Source organism: Psammomys obesus, unplaced genomic scaffold (assembly GCF_907164565.1).
Source record: "Psammomys obesus unplaced genomic scaffold, mPsaObe1.curated_primary_1811, whole genome shotgun sequence".
Lineage (NCBI taxonomy): Eukaryota > Metazoa > Chordata > Mammalia > Rodentia > Muridae > Psammomys > Psammomys obesus.
In genome coordinates, this window is record NW_026596046.1 from 11,999,087 (window position 1) to 12,017,980 (window position 18,894).

General features: G+C 36.4%; 2 protein-coding genes across 2 annotated transcripts in view; both read right to left on the reverse strand.

The window, feature by feature from the left end:
* Chd2 (chromodomain helicase DNA binding protein 2) overlaps positions 1-9,598 on the reverse strand; it is a 115,534-nt gene extending 105,936 nt beyond the window's left edge. The window contains exons 1-2 of the mRNA XM_055623046.1: positions 8,550-9,598; positions 8,075-8,207 (exon numbers count right to left, since the gene is read on the reverse strand). Coding sequence (XP_055479021.1) covers positions 8,075-8,136 — 62 coding nt within the window. The 5' untranslated portion in view covers positions 8,137-8,207; positions 8,550-9,598. The remainder of the gene's footprint in view (positions 1-8,074; positions 8,208-8,549) is intronic.
* A 1,730-nt stretch (positions 9,599-11,328) lies between these two features.
* LOC129688413 (translation initiation factor IF-2-like) overlaps positions 11,329-18,894 on the reverse strand; it is a 53,789-nt gene continuing 46,223 nt past the window's right edge. The window contains exons 5-6 of the mRNA XM_055623240.1: positions 17,577-17,634; positions 11,329-11,667 (exon numbers count right to left, since the gene is read on the reverse strand). The gene's annotated coding sequence lies outside the window, so the exon portion shown is untranslated. The remainder of the gene's footprint in view (positions 11,668-17,576; positions 17,635-18,894) is intronic.

Sequence of the window (18,894 nt, forward strand, 5' to 3'; positions counted from 1 at the left end):
ACAGACTACAAAAGTGAGATTCCCTAAAGAGTCTTTAACAATTTTTAAAATGTTGATGCTGGTTACTTTATACTCCGCTCCTGTATAATCTGGTTGATATTTACCTCTATAAGCTACAAAGTGAAGTCAAAATGGAATAAATGTGTTGAAATTAGTAATTCTTTTTAAGATTTTTAAGATTAGGTAAATCTTTTTAAGGTATTTAATACACTTAATGAGATTAACATCCAAGCAAAGTTCTAGATCAATTTGCAAGACCACCAGAACTTAAAGCAAACTGAGACACAGAAAGGACTCAGCCTCTATAGAAAAGCTCCTCACTCAGCTTTTGAAATGATTACTCAACACAGAAACATTAAACCTCTTAACTCCTTTTCTCAGATTCCCAGCCATCTTTTATTTCCTGACAAACTAAAAACACTGGCCTGAAAGTACAAACAAAGAGGATGTGACAAGCCAGTGGTTATTACTGAAGAAAGTAAGAACATGTTCCATTGGAAGATTTGGAACACATGGAAACATTGCAAACAAGAAGACACTGGTCAATCTGAACCACATAGACACCTTTTTACAAAAAGATTTATAAATCTGGAAGGTGGGGTGGACTTAAATATTTTAAAAGACCTCCAATGTCAGAAAAAAACAAATTCCTCTAACCCATAAATCGCGTTAAAAGGAACTGAAGTGAAAAAATAAAACAAGTTCCACAGGAATAAATTCAGACCAGGGCAGGCAGATGCCATGTACTAGGAAAGGCTAGCTCCAGCAACCAAATGGGCTACAAATACTACAGCGCTCACTAGCCACTCTCCTACTTCAACAGCTAGAGGAGCAAAATAGGGCAGGGAGTTAAGTAAAGCAGGCAGTAATTACCATCAGAGGGGAAAGGAAGGTAACTCAATTACTGCCAAGATCAGGGCTGTGACTCATAGAACAGGAAGAATAATCAGCTCCCACAGAGGCTGGCTCTTCTGAGAAGGAAAAAAATAAAATAAAATTGAGGTTTAACTACAAAATGCACCCAAGATTTTAAAAGGGGACTTGCCACCTGAGGCCATTCCCAAAAATCACTCCCTTAAAAAGGCCTACCCAGACAACCACCAGGGCACTTGGGAAGAACCTGGCTCATTAGAAAGCACTTAAAACTGACAGGGAAGGGTTAGGGGAGACAAGGATAGCTGAGCAGTAGTAAAACTATTACTAGTAGCTGACATCCACTGGGTTTTGCAGTGTGCTAGGCTCTAAAAACCTCTAGAAGCATTCAAATATTTAACCCTCACAACCCAATAATTATTAACATGGTCTACACTCTTTAGATGAGAAAATTTCATGTCCAAAAATAACCTAAATTGGAAGCTTTCAGTACTAAACTGAAAGCTGAACTGATATCCATTATCTATGCAGCTCTTGCCTAGCAAAAACATGACTGAGACTTAAGCCTTAAAATTAGACCTAACTTTCTTTACCCAGGCAGGCCCTGAAAGGGGTAAGAATTGAGAGATGGCTGAGCCTTTAAGAGCACTTGCTACTCTTGCAGATGATGCAGGTGTGTGGGTCCTAGCATCTACATGGCAGCTCACAACTGTCCAAAGAGATGTGAAGTCCTCTCCTGGCCTTCAAGGGCACCAGGCACACTCAAATAGTACACATACATACATCCAAACAGGCAAACACTCAAACACATTTAAAAAATTGAAATTAAAAAAAAAAAAAAAAAAAAAAAAAAAAAAAAAAAACAGGGAATCCAGTATCCCCAAACTACAAGAGTATCCAAAGCCTTTTTAAAAATAAGATATAGAGCCAGCCAGACATTTGAAACACCAAAACAGGGTGCTCCATAAGCAAGCCCATTAATGAAGTGCTCAAACTGTTTCAGAAAACACAACATGAATGGCAGCTTCTATACTTGTTATCATTTTTTTCAGAAAGGCCTCAACCCTCATGTCCTAATTTGAGCTCAAATGTTTCCAGCACAGGAGCTTTTTAGAAAAGTCTCTGGTCCCAGTGTCACCTAATCAACTAAAGCCCAAACTGATTAGGGAGCAGATACATAAAAAGACACACAACAGACACATAAACAAAATAACCACTGTGTTAAATTACTAATTTAAAAAGGAAAAGAGCCCCTGAGCATTTGATGATTGGGGTAAATAAGTTTTATTCTGGCTCTTTTTTTTTTTTACAACCTTAAAGTTCCAAAATCAGTACTAACTGGCAGCGCTGGAGAGGCTGCCGAACCATGTTGGATGCATGAGGTAATACTCAGCTACATGACGCCTAAGATAAGCACTACAAGTGTTCTTATTAGTCTGCAGAAGTAACTCTTGGGTAATGGGGTGAGGGTAGGTGTTAAACTCTTTGTTAAAGTAACACTCCTCAAGGAAAATTTAGAACTCAATAAAGAGATCTAAAGTTGTCGGGCAAAGCTAAAGCATGAAGGAGCTTTACTAGCAGCAGCCCATAGCCAGCAAAAAAACGACTTACTGGCACTCACACGATGTTCTTGTTAAGGACAAGTTCACTATACCAAATTTTGTGGGGGAATGGTATGGATGTGGACATAGCAGATGAGCTCTGCAGCTATGTGGTAGAAATTTAGACAAATTTCTAGGCCAAACACTACAGTAATGTAAATTATAAAAGCTGAATGGCATACAAAGTTCAAATAAAATTACAAATTCTTTCCTCCAGTAACTCTCTGGCTGTAGTTAAGCAAAACTTAGCAAATAGTGTTTGCAAAGCTCCCTTCATAAACTTCACCTTTTTACCTTATTGTAGAGGCATCTCAGGCAGCCAGGGCTGGCCTCAAACTCTACAAAGCCAAGGGTGACCTTGAACTCCTTATTCTCCAGTGCCCACATCCCAAATAAAGAGATTTCAAGCGTGTCACAACCAGCTTACAAAATTAGGAACCAAACCCAGGGGCATCTTGCACACCATATAACCAACTAAGCTTCACCACCCAACCCCCACTGACGTAATCTACAAAAGGTACTAATTATATAAGAGCCAAAAAAGAAAAATTACAAAGTGCAAGGTAGTTTTGTTTCTGTTTCTCTGTGTAGTCAGGGCTGTCCTGGAACTCCCACTTGTAGACCAAGCTGGCCTTGAACTCTGAGAGTTGCCTTTGCCTCCAGAGTGCTGGGACTAAGGGTTAAGAGCCACCACTGCCCACCAAACTCTTTTTAAAGTAGTAAAAACACACATCACACAGAGAGGAAAAAAAAAAAAAAAAAGAAAGAAAAATTTTGCCTCTTCTTGAAATCCACACAGGGTTTAAAAGAGAAGTATCAAAAAGCAGACCTAAAAAAATGTTGATGTGTTCACTGGCTCCATTGTTATCAGTTCCTTATCACTAGACCTGTGATAATATACATTAACTCCGCACAATGCAATACATTTAGGCTGAAAGTAGCTTCCACAGAACTATTTATTCTCCCATAAATACAATGCAATGTTGGCTACTTAATTCTATCCCATAGAAATTTAAGAATGGTTAGCAAACACTAAAATCTAATACTACTATAATTTCAATACCCAAAAAAGGAAGATGGGATTACTATCTTCCTTCTGGTATCAAGATACTTTTATTTATTTTTGTTACTTTTAATAAAACACTTTAAAATGCTAGAAACCAGTAAATACAAATACATTTTACAAAATACTGTATCTCTAAGGATGTTAAGCATTTTGTGTAGAATAAACATGAGCAAATGGTTCCGTGTAATTTTTTTTATAACAATCTTAAACTCCCTTACTTTCCTACGAATTTCACTAAACAACCAGGATTAAAGGAAAACCTATAAAACCCATTACAGGGAATTGTTCCTTTCACAAAGGCCCATGAAAACATCTCTAGCAGCACTGAAGCCTATACCACTCTTTCTTTTTTTTTTTTTTTTTGGTGGGCAACTCTCTTATTTATTGTATACCACTCTTTCTTAAGACTGATCGCAGAGAGCAACCCTGGCTGTCAGGTCCTGAACTGTTTGCATACCAAACTGACCTTGAACTCCAGAGATATGCATGCCTCTGCCACTGACTCCCCAAACGGTGAATGAAGGGAATGGGCCACACCAGGTGCCCATACTTTTTTATAGTACCATATTCTACTAAATTGTTAACAGTGTCCCCTAAGGAATAGCTTTCTTAATACTGCTACAATGAACTAGAAAGAGTAACATTTGAGTAAACAGAGAAATGTTCTAACACTGCTTTTCCTTCTGGGTTAAATTCATTACTTGTGATTTAATTTGGAACTGGAGTTGGTAAATTATTTTTAAAAATAAATTCTTACAAAGGTTTCTGAACAAGGTAGGCAATGAGCAGCAAGTTTACCATAAATGAACGAATAAAGGGAGTCTACAGCCAAGGCATTTCTTAAGACCTTACCAAGTAATTCTACTACCAGCCAAGTTTGAGTTTCAGCCAGTGCCATTAACACTTTAATAGTTTGCTGACACTCCACAGTAATGTGTTGCCTAATGCACTGATATTTTTTGTCATATTAACTAAAAGTTTCTAGGCCGTTTTCCATTTAACTTCCCCACTGCGATTCTTACAAACCACTAAACACATACTGACCTGAGTTTTTCTTCCTCAAATGTCAATTGAGAAAATGTTTGATACCAAGTAAAAATGCACGGGGACAAGTTCAAATGTTCTTCCCTTGGTTTATGAGCCATGTATGACACAGAGCTTAAACACCCGTTAAGACCTTTCAATTAAAAATATTCTACTCACACTGAACTGGTTTCAAACAATGGGAACAAAATCAAACTCACTTATCTCTTTACACTGAACAAGGGAATAAACGGGAGAAAACAACACACCGTAATATCAAAAAACAACCGCGAAACTGTAAATTTAAAAAAAAAAAAAAAAAAAAACTAGCGAGTTACTATTTGGAGATTTACGATTACTGTGTCTTTTTCTCCAAAAGAGGACAACTACTCCTGGAACGGCTGGGAAAAACACACCGTAGGGTGTGGTGTGGACCACTACAGGCCAGGCCTGAGGAACTGCAAGGATAAAAATCGGCCCGGAAAGAAGCCGCCCACCGGAAAGTCCCGACTAAAATTCCCTTCCTCTGCCCCGCCCCCGGCACAAGCAGAGCCCAGAGAGAAAGCGGCCGACCGACGCACGAGGCTCCGCGTCACCGCGTCCTCCCACCCACAACGACTGACGTGGGGGGCGGAGCCAGCCCGACGGCGCCACCGTTGACCCTGCTGTTACCAGGCGCACGCACAGCCAATCAGCACCCGCCGTCAGCGCCGGCTGGCCTTTGAACTCCGCACGGCAACTTCCTGCTGTTTGGCGAGTACACAGTGCAATGCAGTATGTCTGTCAGCGCTGCGGCACAAAGGAACAGCCATTTTGTGACTGAGCTGGACCTGCACCAAGATGCCAGGGCCTCCGAGGGCTGCTGCCTGCGCCAACTACCGAGCTGCCCTTTATTTCATCAGCAGAGTACCAATGGGAAACGTGGGGAAAAGGATGTTCTGATATTAAGGTTTCGATTCATTTGTTTTCCGCCTTCTTAAAAATCCGTTTTGGAAAGTATTATCAGCGTCATAAAATGGCTGCCACCTAAAACTGCGTGTTCCAGTCCACAAGCACTGCATATGCCTTTTCTAATCATCCCCAGCCTTACAAGGCTAAGAGGCTAGCGAAAAATGGTAAGATTGTACCCACACCTCCGGAGAGCAAACCACAGCTCACAGGCAGACGATTTTAGAGCGGCACGGTTTTAGAAATGCCGTGTCCTACAACACAGAACCGCGTGCAAGGTTACATGTGCATTCCCTTCCCTAGTTTCCATTCCTGGATGTAACTTAGGTAAGTGTGTTGCATACTTTGTATGTCCATCACTAAGACCGCTTTGTTTAGAAATTTACATATGTGAAATGTTTAAAATTACATTCTAAAATGTAAAATTTTAATCTCCAAAAATCGTGATATACCAAGCACATTAGACCAGCATTAACTTCAAAAAATTTCAATAATATAATCACTATTAAAATATAGCACTTGTTTCGGGAAACAGGAAAACAAGCTTTACTTAAAACTTGAGCTCATTCCAGTCTCTCAGGTGATTGTCATTCTAAAATTTACTTGACCTGAAAACAATTCCTTTTCTCACCCTGCAGAATCTGGCTGCAAAGGTGTGTTTTTAGTAGTGTTCCCTAAACACCACACTTAAAAAATTAATGTCAACTTACTGATGACACGGGGCAACATTACTTTCAGCTCACAGAAAGTATCAGCCTACCAAAACAGCACAAACATCCTTTAAATTTACAATCTTTAAAGGAAGTGATGTCATAACTATGTACATGCATTAATAATGTATATAACTTAAAAGTTGACAGTAATTTAAAAGTAACTCCATCTTCAAGGAGTGTAAGACTATCTTGGACATTCACCAAGTATATGATTTAAAATGTACTTGGCAAAAGCATTAAAAACATGCCTCTTGTTTTGACTAAAAGAATCAAATGCATGACAATGCCCAAGTCATTTCCCAGATAAAAGTAAGTTTATTCAAAGGCAGCAGGACTTTGAGTTGATAGCATTGTCTGATCAATGAAACAAAAAACCTTGAATAAGAAAGCCAAAACCCTGGTGAGAATATGCAAATCATTCACTCAAGGGAGTAACAATTTTAATATTGGGTATTTCATAATTGTCAAATATATCTGGAGCTTCCTATAACTTCAAATTGTCACTTTCCAGAAAACTAGTTTTGCATTAGAAGTTTTTTTTGTCCTATATATAACTCAATAATTACACAGGCAATTCAAAAGATATCCAAAATGTTCAACTCAATTTGCCTAGGAACTTGGAAATGTATTTTAATAAGGCTCAAAATATTTTTAGTAGAAAGCAAAACTCATCATTTGTAATAAACTATATTGAAGACTTCCAAATTTATTTACAAGCTAATTTAGAAAAGGAATTTTATGCAAAATTATAAAGTAAAATAAAAAATGGGAAAAGATCACATAACCAATCATATCCTTGTTATCTGCATGATTTAAAAATTATGACATGACAATTCTTATGAGTATCAAGAAATGCATTCATATTTTTAAATTAAAATAGTCATACAACAAAAATCTTACAGACTTTATTACTTTAGTCACTGATAAGCTACTTCAAGGAATGTAAGACAAATCATGATTTGAACAAACGGTACATTAAAAAGCTTCAGAAGAAAAAGCATCCCAGACGACTCTGTCAAAATAAATGGATAAATTTTAAGCAGCATCAACTAAAATGTAAAGATAAAATACAATTACCAACCAGAAAGCAGTCTTAATATAAATATACAAATAGAAACCTTGTAACATTTTTAAGCATAAAATCTACAATTACACGCAATAGAAACAAAACAAAGCTAAAGTATTGATAACATTCCAGGATTTTTTCACTTACAGATTTAATGATATCAGGAACTGTAAGATTTTGATAAGCCACAAATTTTTTGAAATTGTCAAGTGTATCAAAAGAAACAATCAAAAACATAAAACTGAAAGGCAAAGGGTCCTATTTGTATTTCCATTTTTAAATGTACATTTTTTCATTCATATAACTTTCTCAAATGTCTATTTACTATAATTTACTACTACTAGGCCCTCAGTTACAAGTTTCAATATCCCAGATTCTTCAAAGAAAAAAATTTGCCTTGTATGTAAAATGGTGCAATGCAGCAATGGCTAAACAGACAAGGTCATTTTTCTGCAGCACGAAAACCTAAAAACTAAAAATTTACTGACAGAAAAACTACAGTTTCTAGGAAAGGCCCCTCCGTATAAAAGTACCTTACCTCTGAATGCTGTAAGAGGCCTTAAGTCACAACTCAACTTTCATAAATTGCTACCAAAAAATCAGGGTGTGGCATGTTAGCAATCTCAAGGTCACGCTTTAAAAAAAAAAATCAACCCAAGTTAGAAAATTCTTATAACACAGACAGCAAATCCATGTCTGTCAAAGTAAACAAGTGTAAGCTGAGGTTTCCCAAAAAAAAAAAAAAAAAAAAAAAAAAACCAGAAAGTAAGTTGATAGCTCATACCTCGATGCATTGCTGTGTAGCGAACTGTCCTCCTCTTGGCTTTTGTCCTTATTTCTCATCATCTTTTAATTCTTAAATATTAAGGGGGAGGGGGAATCTGTGTTTGCTTTGAAGTCCTGTGCCCAGGTATTTACTGTCAAAAGTTGAAAGAAAGGTAAGGTCCCAGCTTCTATGGATGGTTTTTATTATCAGGAACAAAGTCCTGACGATGTTAGCGATATTCGTGTAATTCAACAACGGTAAGCACCAAAAAAAAAACAAAATTTCTATTTTTCCGTTTTAAAATAAGTGGGGAATAAACTGAACGGTAGAAGCATCACTACCAATAAGGAAAGTTTCTCAAAGTAACACACTGGATACAAATAACAATCTCTGTATCTTATTGCGTCATCCAGGAATTTCTCATATTTACAGTAAATAAAGGCAACTTAAACATAAAAATCTTTAAAATTATTACTAATTATCGTGGACTTACCTGATCCATGTAGTATGTCCAAAGCAAGAGTCCTATCTAGTAGTAGAAAAATATCAGATCCAAAATAATTAAAAATAACGCAAAGTCCTCCGTTAAAAAACAAAAAGCAAATGAAATAATCTTCAAATATGTTGACTTGTCAAAAAATAAAGCAGTAATTAATACTAAAACAGGTCCGGAATGGGGAAAAAAAACCTCATTAGGAGAGCGCACAAAAATGGAGGTGCGCCATGGCTTCTAAGCTGGAAAAAACAACGACCTGGGCTCTCAATACGGCAGCTTCTTCCAACAAGGCACGAAAAGAAAGCTCCTAAAAGCTGCTTTTCTCCCAAAAAAAGGTTCGGATCGACCCCAGAAAGTCACTAGGAGAGGCAGGGGGCTGCGGGGGCCCCCTGAGGCTGCCCGAAAGTTAGGGAAAGTTGCGTAAAGTGAACCGAAGCAGGGAGCAAAGCGCGCTCTCTCTAAGGCACAGCCGCCATCTAGAGCCTCCTTCCCAGCTCTGAGAGCTCTGCCTTTGATTGACACTCTCTACATTTACCCCACAACTCAGGTGATGTACCATAGACCCACCCCTTCATCTCCACCAAAAAAAAAAAGAAAAGAAAAAAGAAAGAAAAAGAACCAGATCCTCCATCTAAGGGAGCCTGAAGACCCCCAACCCCACACCTCCCTGCCCCTCCAGACCACTCCATCAGGGGGAGGGGGAAGGGCTTCTTAACCCCCTCTGGCTCAAGCACCCTTTTTAAGCCAGAGAGAAATGTAATTTGTTCCTTTTGTCTAAAGATCTGCTAAATATTTCAGTGCTTGAGCTAAAATAACTTCCTCCCTGGACAGGAAGTGTTATTTTATCAAGCCATTTTGAAATAAGGATAATTTTTAGATAATCTAAAGCTCATCTTAAGTACTAATCTTTAAAAAAATTTACACCCCCATGGGTAAAATGGCTTGTAAATAGAAGCAACATCTCAATACCATAAATTATGCTCAACTCTTGCAGTCTTTATGGTGCCTAAAAACATATAAAGATTAAGTTTAAGGGGGAATTTTCCACCCCAACTGGAAGGAAAGGGTAATTTTTTACAACTCAAGAGCGCCTCCCTAGTGTTCAATTGCAGTAGAGCAAAATTTTGTACAAATATTTTTGTCCCAGAATCAACAAAATTCTTTAACCCATTATATAACCTTGGAAGTACAACACATCAAAAAAAAATCCTCATTCATAACATATTTACTTCTTATACTAACTTGGACAAAATGAACTTCAAACTCAAGAATATACACCAACACTGATCACCTTTAAATAAAAAACTCAACTTCAATTCCAAAACCAAAAGAACCAGTATATCTGAACCCTTCACTCATATTTCAGGTCAATTCTAGGTATGCCCACATTTCATCAATGACAGGTCACTTACAATAGGGCCACACCAAACAGCCAATTACCAAACTGTCAAAGACAAACTCCTTCAAGGTGGAATACAAGGTCTACAGAAACAAACTTACTAATTCAACAAAGGGTTTTCTTCCATGCAGACAAGTAGCCAACCTCATACAAATGTCCAAAAAACTCAAAACTTTCCTTTACTGAACCCTAATATTGGTCAAAACCATGTCACTCCATCATTGCAATAATCCATTTGTTTTACAACCAAAAACAATTATGTTAACGTATCTAGGAAAATATAAAACCTATAATCGTTTCAAATATACACATATTTTCGCATCCAAACCAAAATCCAAAACTGTTTTTAATTTACACAGACCAAAACAACTACCTCACATCACTCAAAGAACCCTGTGCATATGGTTACCATAGATGTGTATTTTTATTTTACATTAATAATGGATTATTTTATTCTTTGTTCTCTGTATTGAGAAAACATAATCAAGGGTCATTTGGTCAATAAAACAAAATCCGCATTACTCCTTTATAATATTAGTTACCAAAACTGTTATTAGTTAAGTAGCAATAAATGAAAACCTAACATTTTTCAACCATGGGTAATCTAAAGCATGGCATGATTCATTTAAACTCCCAACCGTAAAGTTTTCAAACGTAAATTACACTGTCAAAGATGAAGCCCTTTTGTGGATACCCAAAACCCCTAAAAATACACTTCTAATGTTAGACAATACAAATCAATAACTCAAATATTCAAATGAACATTTCATTCCAAGAGATATTTTACTTATACTTTAAAAATACAGGTCAGAGGGACCACTTTCATCAACACAAACTGAAGGATAATCTGTCTCAGACTGTGTAAGCAACAAGTACTTTGTTTTGCAAATTCATTATAATCTCGTAAAATTCAAGGTTCCTATTACCCACTGATTAAAATGCATGATATTTTAAAAAGAGCAAAAAAAATTTTTAAAGAAATCCACTTAAACCCTATAATAAAACACCAACCAGGCAGGATGTGATAGTGTACCTAGGAGGTAAAGGCAGGTGGATCTGGAGGCCAGACTGGTCTACAAAGCCACGTTTCAGGATGGCCAGGCCTGTTACACAGAGAAGCCTTGGCTTAAAAAACCAGAAAGAAAAAGAAAAATTGCATTTTAACCAAAGGACCATTCCACTAAGCACTGGTACACTGACCTGGCTTTTCAAATAAACATAAATAAATCCCAACCAAACAAAAGCATCCCAATTTACCAGCTTTATTCAGTACACTTTAATGAAAAGTGACTATAAAGGTCAAAATGTTATTAAGGTGAAATGAACATTTAATAGAAGCTTTCACTTAAAAATTTAAAAAAGGCCCAAACTGAGAAATTTTTAAGTTTTAGAAATTTTATTGAAGTTAACATTCCATAAGGTCACTCAGATCAAATTGCAAGAAATTGCAAGAATACAAACTACCATTTGTAGAAATGTAGCATCCTCCAGTTGTCAAAATAGTAACAAGTCTTTAAAAGGTAAATCCCAGTGTCCATTTGTGTTGGTTAAGAGTCATTCATTTCCTGGAATCCATATTAAAACAACCCTGTGTTGGTTGTGTAAGATCACAGCATTCTCTTCCATTAATCCATTTTCCTCAATTCCCCATAGTGGGCTGCCATCTTGATTTCTCAGTGGTAAGGTCCATTTCAAACTCTTCAAGATGACTGGGTGCTTCATAAAAAACATTAGAAGAAAAAAATTCTGTTGGAGTAACAATCGTCTTATTTCTTCAAACAGAAAATTTTACCCACCTTGAAGATATTCTACCACACACAAGTCTTTAATTCTGTAAATCTTTTAACTATGAAACAGCACTACTGTGACAAACTTCTCAAAGACAGAATCAATGTATTCACATTTTTTTAAGTTCTCCTGTCACAGATACATTTATATCCATTAAAAATAGTAAGTCAAGGATGAAAGTCCTAAATCTAACATGAGTAGCATGGTGCATATATGAAAAGTAAAACCAAAGATTAAAATTCAAAAACGGTAGGAGGCTAAATTACAGAAACACGGTGGACTCTACAATTTCAATGCAAAAAAAAAAAGTTCCCAAGCTCCTTCAAAGAAAACTAATTATAGAAAGAATCTTAAGGGATTAAAAAAGCAATGGATCATTGCACAGCATACTTTTACAGTCTTACAGATGTTAATTTTTGTTTAGGTAACATACATGACCTATATAAACAGAAGCGCCTTTTTAGTTACCTGAGAATGTGAAGCCACAAGAAAAAATTAGAAACATCTGCTTGGCTTACTTGTAATTTGCCACAAAAATGCTATCACATTTCAAATTATAAACTACTAAAAATTAATCTATTATTTAAACAGTTTAGACTGAGGGAGAAATGAGAATCCAGGTGACTTTACTCCTAATGATCTCTAGATTCATCATATTCACAAAAAAACTTGAAAAAACATTTTCAGTTTTCATGTTGCATCCATGTGTGCATGTGCATTTTTCTTGGGGGGAGGAGGACACATGTACTTGAATGTAAGAGCATATGTAGGTCTGAGGTTGATAGTGATGTTAAGAACAGAAATTATCTTAACCTTATTTGTTGAAAAGGATCTCTCAGTCAAACCCAGAGCTCAGCTTGGCTTCTCGATAGCCTGAGGATCCATCTCTACCTGGAATTACAGGTTATCTGGTGGCTGGACATACACTTAGATTTTTGGTAAATACAAATTCCCAAGCAAATGTTTAAAAGCTAAGCCATCTCCTGAGCCTACAAAACCATCCTAACCCGTGGCCTTCTGAGTTTCCAACTCAATTTGTAGAGATACAGCCTGTAACTGACTGGGGGAATTTAAAAAAAAGAGAGAGAAAGAGAATATACGTTTGATTCTAGGCTAATATCCTATCTCCCTAACTAAAATTAAGGTATGTTCTCTAATACACACATTACAAACACATACCCAATAAACTAAATAATCAAGACAATGGCACCCCCTATTAAGAAATGATTCTTTAAAAGAATATCACAGCATCAGTAAATCATCAAATCAAGACCTTTTATAGTAAATTTTGAAAATTTCTCAAACCCTTCCTTAAAATGAAAAATAATTCCTTCTATTCAAACATTAGTGAAATACCATTTACCTTGTTCTTTTCTTAAAATTAAGTAACGGCTGGGTTTGTTGACACCTGCCTTTAATTCTAGTTCTGGGGAGCCAGCAGGGCAGGAGGATGTGAGTCTAAGGCCAACCTGATCTACTTAGGAAGTTCAAGGTCACCCAATGCTACACAGTGAGAGCCTATCTCTAAAAGAAAATGGAAAGAAGGAAAGAAGGGAGGAAGGGAGGGAGGGATGGAGGGAGGGAGGGAGGGAGGGAGGGAGGGAGGGAGGGAGGGAACTGTAGGAGCTAGAGGGGCTCAATGTATAAGAGCCACTTGTTGCCCTTCCAGGGCCCACTTGTATTCCCAGCACCCACACAGTAGCTGTCTCTATTCCAGTCTTGGGAGATAAAAGGCCTCTTCTGGCCTCCTCCAGGACCAAACTTGCAAGTAATGCACACACACTCAGGTACCATACACAAAGAAAGGAATTTTTTAAATTTAGAAATGATGGATCTCTGGTCATTACGAACCAGATTCTCCTCTCTCTCTTGGGTTAAAATGCATGGTCAGACTGTAAAGGAACCAGTGAATAATCTCTGACAAACAGTGACAGTACTAATGTATTACAGTCAGTTCAGCCACTACAGGTACAAGTTATTCAGTGTGTACTTTAATACTCAGTGCTTTCTGCCATGGGGTAAGTATACTACTTCTAAAACTATTTTTACAGGGGAAAAAAAATAGAAAAAGCATAGAATATCTCAGGTGGAAGAGTGCATCCATAGCATGCACAAAAATCCCTGAGTTTGATCCACAAAACCACATAAAAAAATGGGCATGGTGGTAGCATATGCCTGTAATCTCAGATTTTTGGAGGTAAAGGACCAAAAATTCAAGGTCATCCTTGGCTAAAATAAGCCACTTGACACTAACCTCAAAAACAAATAAATGAAAAGAACAAGGCCAGATATGGTGGCTTGCATATGAAATCCCAGGACTCCGGAGAGTGCTGAGGCAAGAGGCTGCTGTAAGTTTGAAACTGAAGTGGGATACAATCTCAAAAATTAAAAAAAAAAAAAAAAAAAAAATGCCAGAAAACTACTCAAACACTGCACTCCCACAGCTGTCAGGTCATCCATGTGATGTATTTCAAAGAATTTTCAAAGTAAATTTAAAACTTCTATAAGAGAAAACAACTTTTACATTATAAATCAGTGATCAATATGGACTGATGCAAACTCCATGATCCAAAGCCAAAGGCAAGAACTTTGTTAACAAAGTAAATATATTTCATAAAGTATAAAAGATAATCAAAGGGCTATGAAGGGTTTAGAAGTAATCCATCTGCGCTCACAAAGTTTCAAATACTAACAAAAACTAAATTTACAAGTAAGCAAAAGCTTTGCTTGAAAACAAACAAAAAAAGGAATCAGACATGGGTGTTGGAACATAAAAATGTTTAACAAAATCCACAACTCATGTGCAAAACAGCAATGTGAAACAATGACTATGTCTTGTGGCACTACTGAAGAGTCAATGAGGTAGTCCATAACAGAAGTGATCTCAGTTAAAAGCTGGCCACCATTCCACTACATCACAGTAATCAATGCATATAAGGCTCCCAACAAAACACTGTCTATTCCAGTGGCAAAAAAATCTACAATAACACAGATCATGCATTGGTTAATTATTTAAGAACAGTTCTGCCTTTAGTATTGTATTGGGAGGAAAATTCAATGAGTGTGTAGACATTGATAACCAACTATACCTCTTTCTACGGTAACTCGTAAATTACAGACAGAATGAACAGGTATGCCTTTGAGCCTTTGTTTCCCAAGAAAGATTCAAACTTAGGAAGGTTAGAATGTTTTCAATTTGTTATCTACTAATTAGTGCTTCTCCTACCTATATGTCTATTCTAAGAACAACTCCCTGTGAAAATCTAAGTTTTGATGTCACCAAGATAGTAACATTTATCTCATGAAATCCAATTCTAGATACATTCATAAATTAAGAACAGCAAATTGATTATGGATATCATCAAATAACTAAAGTGCAAGCCACTAACTCATCTGAAGTTTAAGTTAGGGATCTCCTAAAATAAAGCAGTTCCTCTATTTCAACTAGCCTTACTATTTTTAGGTAACAGTCTCCCCAGTGTAGCCTCAGACAGAGACCAAGGATGATGACCTTGAACATCTGACTCCTGCCTTCCTAAGGGCTAGGATCCCAGGTATGTGCCACCATGCCCATCTTATCTTTTTTAATATCAATTTTAATAGCAAAGAAAAATATAGGGAGCAAACAGTTTTAAAAAGTAATGATTCTTACTTTTTTTAAATAAATGGCTGTAAGGCTATTATTAATATATTCAAAAGTTAAATGCTTGCTTCACAACTAAAGAAAACAGACATTGGGCTGGAGAGATGGCTCAGTGGTTAAGAGCACTGACTGTTCTTCTAGAGGTCCTGAGTTCAATTCCCAGCAACCACATGGTGGCTCACAACCATCTATAATGAGATCTGGTGCCCTCTTCTGGCGTGCAGGTGAACATGCAGGCAGAACATTGTATACATAATAAATCTTTAAAAACATGTTAATTTAGTAGAAAAACTCATCCTTCCTATCATGTAATTAATAAATTTAGCAACTATGACTTGTTTGCTTTGTGTTTTAAATTTTAACATATTTACGTAAGAAAGCCTGACAACTAAACGCCTATTTGGTCTTGTTTTAAAAATAGATTGAATCCTCAAGAGAATATATTAACAAGTCTGGATCTTATATAAGATAGGTATAGAAACAGTAAAATTATTTCAAAATGACTAACCAATCTTCATCAATGACAGAATGAGATCAATTAATGATAAAGCAAGCCATCTTTTCCATGTCCTTACAATCTAATTTAATTAACAAACCAAGTTAAACAGACCAAGTATGAGGGAAGATTGTGCGCGCACGTGTACACACGTGTACGCACGTGTACGCACGTGTACACACATGCGTGCTTGCATGAGTTTATGCGTGTACATATATATACAAATACAGATATATGTACAGATATATTCATTTTTACTGTGTCAAAAATTTAGCTTTCAAACACACCTACAATGTTTACATTAATAACATTTTAACAATGAATTTCATTTTGCCTTTCATTAGACTCAAAACACCAGCTGATAATGTGGACTAAAAGCTACACTAACACAATAAAGCAACAAATGTTTACTGAGTAGTTACAATGTGGCAGGCAACTAATCTGTGAAGTGTAATCACACAGGAAACTAGTACCTACTGCATTAGGCAAATTTTGGGTCTACTTATTCTCCTTCAAGAACACAAACCTTATTTTATAGGCTGGAAGAGCCACCGCATTCTCAAGTAGCAATAATAGAAAAAAAGAAAAGGGAAAAAAAAAAATCACCTAGAACCTAGATTCTCAAATGTTTTTAATTCCTATGAAACAGCTAGTGGATAAATATCTTAAATGTTTTTTACCAATGAATAAATCCTTCTGGCAACTGACCCAAAATTGTTTATAAAAACCTTCCCATTTTACTCTTTACCAACACTTGTCAGGTTTGTAATTTTAAAAAACTACTTCATAGTAATGGTAATAACACATCTTGCATCAAATTGAAATTTCTATGTCAATACGGCTAAATTTTCAGTCTTGAAGTTTTTAAGTTCAGAGTTACTTCATCAGAACCAATCACAACTGGAAATCAATTAAAATTACTTATTATCAAGAGAGAACCAAAGGGCTTCTGAGTTCTACATCATTAAAGTAGCAAGAATAGATCCTAGGACCATAGTCTGTTTTCTTTTAAGACCAGACAGTGAACATTCTAGGCTATGTATCTATATTTCAGTACAAGTATTCTCAACACTAAGACTGTATTAAGAAAACACCACAGTATCTAATGACCAGTTCAGGTATGCTGGTGAGGCGGGGGGAGGGAATCTTTCCAACTACAAGACATTGGAAACAAGTCCAAATGGGTTTCTTGCTCATAAAGTTTTAATTTCTAACCCCACTGTAGTGGCAAATGCCTTTAATCCCAGTACTCAAGAAGCAGAAAAAGGCAGATCTCTTGAGTTCCAGGCTGGCCAGAGCCATAGCCTGTCTCAAAAAGACGGAAGGGTGGGTGAGTAGATTAAGTTTTGTTTTAATCTTGAGATAAAGGGAGAAAGGCAATATGTGATTAACAAACTTCATGTGTCTAGACTAGACATGGTCCTACCAGTTTTTAATCCAAGCTCTCAAGAGGCAGAGACAAGTAAATCTCTTTTGCGCTCAAAGCTACCTGATCTAAATGAATTCCAAGCCCTTCTTGGATAAATGGTGAATGAAGCCTTGTCTTAAATAAACTTCGCATCTAACCATTATGTAGATAATCTTACTTTGCTTACAGCTTTGATAAAGCCATGTACTTACAATTCCAAATCAGTAACTTAAAATTCCTAGTCATACTTAGAATTAAAAATCAAATCCAACAAGTATATTAAGACTTACTAAATGCTTCAACAATGTCTGTGGCACAGGCCCTTCAATCCATCTGAGATTCACATTTCTGCCAAAAAAAAAAAAAAAAAAAAAAAGTAAAAAATTTACTAAATGCTTCAACAATGTCTGAAGCACAGGCCCTTCAAACAATCTGAAATTCACATTTCTGCAAAAAAAAAAAAAAAAAAAAAACAGTAAAGATTTTATTAAATCCTATGACATAATCACAACCTCAATACCTTCTAAGGATCCAACAGACCAAGAAAGAGTTTATGAACAAATTAGTCCAAGCAAAAGACAAGAAAATCATGACAAGATCTTAAGATTTGCCAGTGTAGGAGCTAATTTCTAGAGCAAGTTACTAAAATTACAAGTCTAGATCTTATTCCTCAAGAACTCCAAACGAGTAATTACTGAGCTTCTACATTAATTTCATTGGATAACCTAGGTTGAAAATAGGGAAAAAAAACACAAAATTAATTCATCTTCTCGCCTCTCATCTAATAAACTTTTAAGCCTTCAAAAAAAAAAAAACTTTTGTTAGGCATCTGGAAGGTCATTTTTTTTCCCTTTTACAATATTCATATTATTTATCATATCCTAGAATCAACATAATATAATCCCATACATAATCAATAGTTCTAAATAAAATATTACCCTTGGGATCACTTAATCTATTTGATTGAATTGCACTCATCTATTTGACTAACACTAATAATTTCAGATTTATTTTTATGGGGGCTGGAGAGATGGCTCAGAAGTTAAGAGCACTGACTGCTCTTCCAAGAGGTCTTGAGTTCAATTCCCAGTAACCACATAGTGGCTCACAACCATCTATAAGAAGATCTGGTGCCCTTTTCTGGCATGCAGGTGTACATGAAGACAGAACATGTATACATAATATATCTTTTCTAAAAAAGATTTTTACTATTTATATCTATTTGTGTGTCTGTTAAAGTACAGATGAGGGTATTGGATACTCGGGAGCTGGAATTACAAGCAGTCTGAGTGCTGAGAAGCACATGAGGTTGCCTCCAATTGTACAGGCTCTTAAATGCAGAGCCATCTCTCCAAAACTAACACTAATTCTTATATATGCAGTAAGTTTCTCAGGATTTTTCACTAATTTCTGACTTAAATGCCTCAAAACCTAACATGGAAAATAACTGACATTTCAAGAACTTTCTGAAAAACAAGGATGAGTTTATTTCTTGGCTTTATAGAATTACAATAACCATAAAATAAGATAGAGTTATGACAGGTTGTGGCAGCTCACACCAAATTTCAGTGCTCAGGAGGCTGAGGCTGGGGGATCTCTGACTTCAAG